The sequence below is a fragment of the Bactrocera dorsalis genome, chromosome 5 (genome assembly GCF_023373825.1).
Source record: "Bactrocera dorsalis isolate Fly_Bdor chromosome 5, ASM2337382v1, whole genome shotgun sequence".
NCBI lineage: Eukaryota > Metazoa > Arthropoda > Insecta > Diptera > Tephritidae > Bactrocera > Bactrocera dorsalis.
The window spans coordinates 61447295-61457686 of NC_064307.1; the positions used below are offsets into that span (position 1 = coordinate 61447295).

Sequence of the window (10392 nt, forward strand, 5' to 3'; positions counted from 1 at the left end):
TCCTTTCCACCGCTACATATTGTAGTAACACTCATATTTCCACAGCGCACCACCCATAACCACCTATCTGTCTAAACTTTTTACTTTTTGCAGGCTATTTGTGTTGTATTATGATTTATGAGAACCCATCAATGTGACGTGTTGACTTTATTGAGTAGCCTTAAAGGTATTGTGTGTCGAAGCAATGGTAAACAAGTAGAAAAAGAAAAGTAGTTAGGCAAGAAATTTATAAAGCGAAAAATGGGCAATTAAGCTCGTACTCATCTGTCATATATGTCAACCGTTAACAACAAATATTACTCATACTCAACTAACCAATTAACTATTTCTTATTATTTTGCACTTCACTTGCAGAAATGACAACTTAATGGACGGCTGATGATGGACGCTAAGTAAAAATCGGTGTTTAAAATAAAGTTTAAGAAGAAGTCAAATCCAAATTCGTCTAGAAAAGAGCATTTCTCTCAGCATCAAAACTAAAGCAGCTCACTCTCTTCGAATCCAGCGCTCTTACGATCAACTCAATAGCAACTAAGGTGCACTATAGGCTATACAATATGTCACACAACATTGTTGCAAACGCTTACCCCGAAGAACCGCAGATCCCGACTTTGGCGCTCTTCCCGCTCGAAGAGGCTATCGACTCGCCGTTGCTACACAATCTCAGCTCAACGATGGCTGTGAGCATAGAGAATGACACCTTCAATACAACCATGGAGTATTCATACTATGAGAATTGTCCAACAAATGGCGACTCTATTGGACATATTGTGAATTTTGTGCTCTATGTGATTGTTTGTGTTATTGGCCTATTCGGCAATACGCTTGTGATCTATGTCGTGTTGCGTTATTCGAAAATGCAAACCATCACTAATGTCTACATACTCAATTTGGCAGTGGCTGATGAGTGTTTCCTCATTGGCATACCCTTCCTGCTGCATACCATAGTTAGCGGTAGTTGGCAATTCGGCAATTTCATGTGTAAAGCTTATATGGTCAGCACGTCAATTACACAATTCACTTCGTCGATCTTCTTGTTGATCATGTCAGCAGATCGTTACATTGCCGTCTGCCATCCAATATCTTCGACGCAATACCGCACGCCACTCATTTCGAAATTAGTATCCGGCTTCGCTTGGCTGGCTTCGGCTCTGCTGATGTTGCCTGTTATCATATTCGCCAACACGGTGGAACAGAATGGACACATTTCCTGTCACATCAAGTGGCCTGAGTTGGGACATCATGAAACAGGTTTCACTTTCATTATGTATGTCTTCACGCTCGGTTTTGCCACACCGCTCGTCTTCATACTCTGCTTTTACTATCTCGTCATACGGAAATTGCGCACTGTCGGCCCACAGAATAAGTCGAAAGAGAAGAAACGTTCTCACCGCAAGGTAACACGTTTAGTATTGACCGTCATCACGGTTTATATACTTTGTTGGTTGCCCTTCTGGATCTCACAACTAATACTCATCACCACTACACCCAGTCCGTGTGCTACACGCCTGGAAATTGCCCTCTTTCTGCTTGTCGGCTGTCTCGGTTACTCCAACTCGGCGATGAATCCCTTTCTCTATGCTTTTCTAAGCGAAAACTTTAAAAAGAGTTTCCGCAAAGCATTCGCCGCCATAACCGCATTAAACGCGAAGGACACCACGTTCACGGCCAGCGGCACCGGCACTGTGCCTACAGCTGAGCTGCATAGCAAGGATATTAGTATGTTCAGCAAGTTAGGTAAGAAGGGTCGCAAATTAGCGGCTATACGACAACAACGGCAAAAGCAAAAGGAGGCGCTGCTAGGTGTGGATAGTAATACAACAACTTTGCTTACAAATACCACATACGGCACGGCTACAACCGCGACAACAATGACCGTGGCCGAAACGTCCGAGACATTGCCGACGGAAATTACAAATGCCAATCCCACGCTCGTTGCGTGCTGTGACAATGGTCAGCTGATTAAAGGCGACAATACAACAGCTGATTCTTCGGCGTTAAGCGCTGTCAGTGTGGTGAACACGGCGGCAGACTTGCAAGCCAATGGCGCTGTGGCACATGCAAATGCGGCAACGGAGCGACCGCCGGTGTTGCGCACAGATTTATAAGAGAATTGAAGCGGAATGGTTATGTGGGTGTGAAAAGTGAGTTTAGAAAAGTTAGAGGAGAAACGTAAGGCGAACTCATCTGTATGCTCTGTGTCGTACTGCTAGAGTGCTTAGCGCTTAAGTTTAAGTTTAAGTAATTAATCTACGGCTGTTCAAACTGTTTAAGATGAAAGAGTACTTACATAATATTAATAATGACTACTGTTAATTATCTCAATTTATTTTTGCAAAAATATAATACATAAATAATTCGTTATATGTCTGTCACTGTAAAAACTCTGCATAAACCTTATTAGTTATGGATAAATATGTATATAATTGCTCAGCAAACCACTTACAAAGTTATAAATATAAGCTTATAATTTAATAATAGCAACTACTGAAATAATTATTAATAATTCCTAGGCTGAAATGCAAAAAAAAAATATTTTCTACCATAGTATTCAATGTCTTCTGGGTAGTATGTGTTAAGCCCCTTACATAATGTATAAGGTATTAAATAGTCTGTTAAGTATATATTTGTGTACCTGTACATATCAGTGATTGTATGTAAATTAATGTTCAAATGTAATTCAATGGTATAATAAATAATAAATTATATATGAATATGTACTACTGAAAAAGTTATCAAAACTAATTTCTCTGACGGAACTGACGTGAGTATATAACATGTTAACTAAAAGTTTTGGGTTTAATTAAATGAATTGGCGACTCCACCGAGCTGTCATATCCGATGTACACTAATACTTATTGTAAAAGAGATTTTTCTTCCCCTTTTCAGTTCTCTAATAAATTATTAAAACTATATGAATAGGCTTAATTGAGTCAATTAATCTTAATTTCATTAGTAAGTCGAATTTTATACTCACTATTAGCTTTACAGCAAAAACATAGCTGAAACATCCGCTCAAACCTTAAAAAAATTTGAAAAAAAAGTATTTAAATGAGTTAATTAGTCGAATTTTATATTGACTAATACTTATTTTCAGATAAGAACTAATTTGTCTGATAGAACTGAATGGCTACTTAGCATGTTTGATACTATTTTTGGCATAATTAGTGGATTACCGATTTCATCCATTTATCGCATCCGATGTACAGTAATTATTATTCTAAGAGAGATTTTTCTATATCATTTCTAACCTTATAGTGGTTACTAACAAGTGGAAGCAGAAATCTAAAGTCCTTTAAATTCTCTAATAAATTATTTAAACTATATAAAATGGCTCAATTGAGTGAATTAAGTTTAATTATGTTCATTAGTCAAATGCTAAATTCACAAGTATTGGGAGAAAGAGTTTTTTTGCAGACAATTTGTTGAAACATTGACTTTAATCGAGTTCATTATAGTTAGATAAAGTAATTTTATTTACATGCAATAAAAAAATAGTCGGAGAAATGTTGAAAGTCCGCTGAAATCTTTAAGACAATCAGAAAAAAGTTTCTTAATTGAGTAAATTAAGCTTAATTGAGTTAACTAGTCCATTTTTATATTGACTAATATGCTTTTTGCAGATCACATCTATAACAAAATATTAAATCATTTATCGGAATTGAGTTAATTAAACTTAATTGAGTTGTTGTTGTTGTTGTTATTGATGTTGTTGTTGTAGCGGCAGAATTCTGCCGAGTTGACAGTCCTTGGTCGGGTAAAAATCCAGGTCTGTTCCGGTTACGTAAACCCGAGTAGGTAATACTGTCGTGGGAATGGTCTTACTTGAGTTAGTTGATTTGGGTATGTAAATTATTGAAACTATAATAAAGTTGCTTAATTGAATCAATTATGTTCAATTGAGTTAATTCATTAATTTGTCGAATTTGATATTGCCTTGTACTCTTTTACAGATCAAAAATCACTAATAAAATATTCAATAATTTAATTCAACTGACTCAATTAAGTTTAAATGAGTTAATTGATTTCGAATTTTATATTCACTAATCCTCATTTGAAGAAAACACTTTTGAGTAGGTAAATAATTAAAAGAGTAATTATTGAAACTGTAACAAATTTTCTTAATTGAGTAAATTAAGCTTAATTGAGTTAGTTAGTCGAATTATATATTTTCTATTGCAGATGAAATCACTAATATAATATCAAATAATTTAGCTCAATTGAGTCAATTAAACATAATTGAGTTCGCTGATTAGTCGAATTTTATATTCACTAATTCTCATTTGAAGAAAAAACTTGTGAGTAGGTAAATTATTAAAAGATTAATTATTTAAACTGTAGCAAATTTTCTTAATTGAGTAAATTAAGCTTAATTGAGTTAGTTAGTGGAACTTTATATAGACTTTTACTCTTTTTCAAATCAAATCACTAGTATAATATAACATAATTTAGCTAAATTGAGTCAATTAAACCTAATTGAGTTAGTTGATTAGTCGAAGTTTATATTCATTAAATCTGATTTGAAGAAAAGGGTTTTTGACGGGTAAATAATTGAAACAGAAACCTTAATTGAGACCATTATATTTAAAAATTAAATAACTATTTTCACTACTTTAAGAAGAAAGCAGTTTTGCAGCTAATCAGCGGAAAAACAAAGTACGCAAATAAATATATATATTGACCTTAATTGGCTTGAATAAATTTCTAAACGAGTTAACGAAGTTGATGTCAACGAATCACAATTTAAGTTTTTACTTTCTTTCACCAACCTGACAAATCATTATTTCCATTTTGATAAACTCGAAAAAATTAAAGCTGACACTTATTTGAAAAATATAATAAAATTTAGTTCAGCAAAATATGAGTTGAAGGCCAAAATAGTAAATTGAACTCAATTAACCACTACACTAATGAAATAGTTACCTACTTGAGCAGTAAATTTATACTTGAGGACGTAAATTATATCAAATACTTACCATCAATATGGTACTCAAAAGCTTTTAGTTGCTTAGGAGAGTGTTTGGACTTCAACAAAGAAAATGCACACTTTATACATACAAATTGTTTTAATCAATTTGTATTAAAATTAAGAATATTTACAATTTTTATTCCCATGCAACATTTAAGTACAGAGTATAATAGTTTTGTTCACCGTACAGTTGTATTTAGTCGACCAAAATGGTACATATATGTTTATTTTTTTATTAGTATAAATATAAAAAAATAATTTGAAGTTTGATTAAAAATACGAAAAGACTTTTTCAACTACCCATATTTAAATGAAAACTCGTTTTGGAATTTGTTCTACATAATTAGGAGTTACCTTCGAATCCAACACAACCAGACTAGTATACAACTACGAGTACTCGTATTAGTTTTGAGCGTGGTGAACACTTCTATTAATGTCAAATCAATCAGAAAGCACAATATTAAATGAGACTTCCTAGGCACTATGTCACTAACGCTGGTTTACGCTTTAAAATACGTATATGTATATATTCAAAGGAAATTTGAGCCAGCCTTAAAATATATTACTCATTCTTCAAGTGCTTCCAGTGATAGAGGTTAAAATATTTGCCGACTTTTTTCTCTTACTCAAATTCACCGATTTCAATCACTTCATCAAATAACAAATAAAACAGTCCTCCTCTCCGCATTCTAGTAACCAAAATCAATGATTTTATTGCCTGCAATGAAAGTCAGCTCGCATTAATTACACAAAGAAAGTTATGCGATAGAATTCCAGGAATCCATTTCAATTGACATCAATCAACAGCCAACAAGGAGAGACTTTTTTAACGCCAAAAGCGGAGGCAAAATAAAGCGATTAATTTTCTGTAAAAATAAATTAGCAATAGAAAGAACATTGACGGTGCAAATTAAGATAATTAAATGTGTAGTCAAGTGCAGAAAGTCAGTAAAAAGTACAGTGAAGGATCAAGTATAAAGCCAAAATTTAGACTAAATTTATGAAAACTTATAGCTTTGGTAAACGCAGTGAAAATACGGTCTATTACTAATAGGAAAATTTATGCTTATATATATATTATATATTTAACCAAAGAGTGCTTTTACTTAAGAAATCTTAGAACCAGATAGTTGGTGCCGTAAAAGTGAGGTTAGATTGTAAAAGTTTCCAATGCTTCAGAATATGCTTAGGTTCTAGAGAAAAATGCATTTATTTTTTTAAAGATGAACACTGTATACGATAAGGAGGCGGAAAAACGCTAAGAAAGCAAATATTAAAACTCACGAGTTTAACAGTTATCCAATTTACAACTATGAATGTTATTAAAATATTTAGGCGTTACTTTAATTCACATACAGAGAGAAAAAATTCAAATTTCTTCAATGATTTCTATTTAAAAAAAAGGCAAGGCAAAGAGCTCTATTATAATTTCATTCTTTCTACCTGTACATCTCGCTTTCACACTTTATTTTTACCTCTATTTCTCTTGTATGCTCTTTTCCTCTCCAAAACGTTTTCTCTCACACACACTCTTTATCTCCTTCATGTTTGATCTTCACATAGATACATAGGGTTATTTTATGACTTCGTAAGTGTAAAAAAGCAAAGAGGTCATTAGAGAGCTATTCTATTTCAAAATGGGTAAATAGTCGCAGATGAAGAAATAGTCGGTTAGATCATTTCAAGTAGCCAAAAAAGGTACCAATTCTCTGAGCAGTAGTAATGCTATGCTATTTTACAGTCATTTGGAGAAAGTTTTCTAAAACGTGTTTCTGGCATAAGTAGAGGCAATCTTATTTTTCCATAGATCTAGTTCAAGTATCATAACTTTGCTCAGCAACGCGACTAACATCCAGTCTTCAATTTATTAGCAAGTATACATGCAATAATTTCTTCTCATTTTAAATCGCGTGCGATAAAATTTGCAAAGTAGTAAACATTTTCATTGCCCGAGCAAGAATTTGTATTAAAGAAAATTGAGACATTCACTGTGTTTCTCAATTTTATACACAAATATTTTTATGATACTTTGCAGCTTGCCGTTGAGCCATCAATTGAGTTTAATTTGTCATATAAAATGATTTGAAATGACAAAGAAGCGCGCTTGTATGCTTGTCAGTTGCTAATACCACGGCTTTACACGCACAATTCATGTCGAGCTCAGTTCCGTTAAGTGATTTTACGTACATACATACATACATACAACGTTTTATACTTGTGTTAGCGCGTGCTCATTAATCCCAAGTATTTGGAGGCCTTTAAAAAGAGATAAATCGCTTGACATCGAGATATTGATGTGCCAAATTAAGTATACGGTAAAAGCAGTGACGCATTCGTGACAGCTTGTAAGCTTATAAAAACCTTCGTTCTCGTCAAACATTCTTCATTTAATTAAGTGATTTCTTCTGTACAGATCGGTAGGTGTATGTTAGGCTTTATGTTTGCGTAGATACGTATCGCGACGTCAACTGGATAAGGCATTGAATTTTTGCTTGTTTGCCTTCTGGAAAATTTTGTTCATTGAAGCAACACTTGCATAAATTAGTTTGGAAATGAAATACAGTTTAGTTTAGCGATAATTAATATGACTCGAATATTTTGTTTGTATTTTTGTTTGTATTATCTTTAATTATTCATTGCAATAATTTTATTTAAGGAATTATACTGGCAAATATCGAAGACTTTGCAAGTTAAATGTAGAAATAACTCATAAAATTATTGCACTTGTATGCTTGTTCTACAGTTACATATTTATGATAAAAAGCTATATAAATATTAACCAGTTTTCTAGCTCTTTTATATAATAATATTTCTTAATATTTAACTAATATTAAGTACTTACTCGTATACCCGAATCCTTAGAAAAATTCCACACCAGTTAAGCTGTATAGAATATATTTTCAATAAGAGAAATATTTTCTAAAGCTGCCTTTTTTAAATATTTTTTGTGTCCCAAGTATATCATATTCTCATACTGATAACTATTCTTACTTTTTGAGCTTCTGTCGCAGAATTGAGAACCACAATACTTGCGATCATAAACAAGCTTTTATCTATCATCTGCTACACAAGCACTGACTTCAGTTCTTTGACTTTCTAACTAAATAATTTAAATACCTATTTATTTTGTTGGGATCTAAGGTCAAGTAGATTTTGATAGAGAAATATATTAAGACAGAAAATATCCCCGTACCCGCCCACTGAGAATCATTCGAGATTCGAAACGTCAACACAGAAAAGATAACTATTTAATGTCGCTTTATGCCTTATAATAACCATCCGTATGATTATTCGCGATAGATTGGGTTTTATAGTTTAGAAAGCATTTACGAGGATTGCGTTATATTGCGGGATTAGGAAAACAAAAACAAATATTAACCATCGGAAATCGCTTCATTTATATTTTTTCGAACATTCTATATCAAGATGTTACACTTTTGCATGGGATTGACTTTTGCCACTCTGAAAAACCTTGACTTCTTAGTTTATTTTTTAATTATGGAAATAAAAAGAAGTCATTTGCCGCCAACTAAAAACTATCCACTCATCAAATCGTTGTTTGGAGTGCTCAAAAATTCAGTTGTTTCAGTCGCTGTGTGAGAGCTCGTATTGGCGTTGTGATCCAACTTCGGCAGATTTCCTGATTTTTCAATAGACAACTGCTACATAAAGAGCTTTATGGTTGCGTTATATCCATTTGTTCCAAAAAAAAACCGGCAACCATTTTCCCTAACAGTTTTTGTTGGATTCGCATTATCTGAAAACACTCATAAAGTCGACAGCTGTTTAGTTTTAAGCATAAGTCCAAGCTTCATCATCTCAAAGACATGTTTCGACCGTTGTAAGTCAGATGACTATCTTACAATATCTGTTTGCGTACAGCATCAATAATTTAGGAAACAACAACTGATTTTGAACAGGCTTCACGAAATGCATCTTGGTGTGATCTACGACTTTGACTGAATTTACTACACCAAATACTGGTTATTAATGGAGCTTCATCGATTCACTGTTCCTGAGATAACTTATGTCGAAAATTGTAAAAAAAACAAACGCTTAAAAATGTTCGCTATTTAATGGCACTCGTATGTCAAAAAGTTGTTTGAGTATGAGCAAAAAGTAGTAAGACTATGTTAATTATTTAAAATTATTAATTTATTCTTAAAAATCTTTGCCGTCCTTCTCAGCTCCAATAAACTTGCGCCAAAGTTGTTTCTAATCCTCGAAACAGTTGTTAAAGTAAATTTCCGGAATAGTCAAATGATCTTTCAACTTGATTTTCATTGGTTCTACCGATATTCCAACGATGACAGCAATAACTCATACAGTTAATCGTCGATTTTCTAGCACCAATTCCTTTATATTTATGTTGTGTGGATCATCTGTTGATGTTTATGGCCGTTCTAGACGTTGTTCGTCGTCAACGGGCTCTTGACTCTCTTTTTACATATAATTTGTACCAACTAAAAACACTTGTTCGCGAGAAACAATTATCCCTTAAAGCTTTTTCCAACATGCTGAACGTTTCGGCACCAGAAACTTCATTCCGAAAATTTCATGTTACTTCTTTATTGAGTAATTTAACTCATCGTAAAAATCTCCAAAAGGACGATATTTACTCCAGAAAGACAAGCGTATACCAAACACTAATGACTATTCTCATGTGACATTTGGCACAGACGTCCCTGACTATCATACTAACCTAGAAAACAAAATATTTCAACGAATAAGTTTCCCGCGCAATTTAAATTAAAAAGTCTTGCTATTTTTTGCCCTTGGCGATGCAGTACTGTATATTTCTGTTTAAAGTGTCCTTACTATTGGCTTCCATTTTATATTTCTTTGCTAAATAGCTACAAAATATTTCACTTCGAACTGAGAATCACTCGAGCAGAAGTTATATCTTCAAAAACTTGTTTTGCATAGCAAAAAATATAAGGCATGGATTAACAAGGATAGTTTTGTATTTATAATAATTATATTTTATTCGTAAATATTATATATAAAGTGGAAAGTTCACACACATTTGGGGCTTAGCATGCAGGGACTAGGCACTTCACATATTTGCATATGATTAAAAAAACTAAAATTGCTTTCCGCACGCTTTATGCTTCCAAAGTACCACTAAATAGATAAACATACATACATTATATTATATCCCTAACAATTTGTGGCAGCCAAATAAATGGAGACATTTTGGCAAACGAGATATTTTCAAATATGTAATAGTATTATCTGTATACTTCATTTGTAGTCATATTTGTATATACTTGTAGTAAAGGGTATATATAATTATACATATGTATATACATCTGTATCTATACAATCATATATTTTTACATACATATCTGCAAATACATGTGGGATTATCCACAATTTTATTCATATCTCCAACTACCCATGAAATTGTGTGTTGCTATGTA

The 10392-nt window shown here is 33.0% G+C and overlaps 1 protein-coding gene across 1 annotated transcript in view; it reads left to right on the forward strand.

The window, feature by feature from the left end:
• Positions 1–2725, forward strand: part of LOC105222120 (somatostatin receptor type 5) — a 42426-nt gene extending 39701 nt beyond the window's left edge. The window contains exon 2 of the mRNA XM_049457891.1: positions 355–2725. Within this exon, the coding sequence (XP_049313848.1) occupies positions 558–2108 (1551 nt within the window). The 5' untranslated portion in view covers positions 355–557 and the 3' untranslated portion in view covers positions 2109–2725. The remainder of the gene's footprint in view (positions 1–354) is intronic.
• The last annotated feature ends 7667 nt before the right edge of the window (positions 2726–10392 follow it).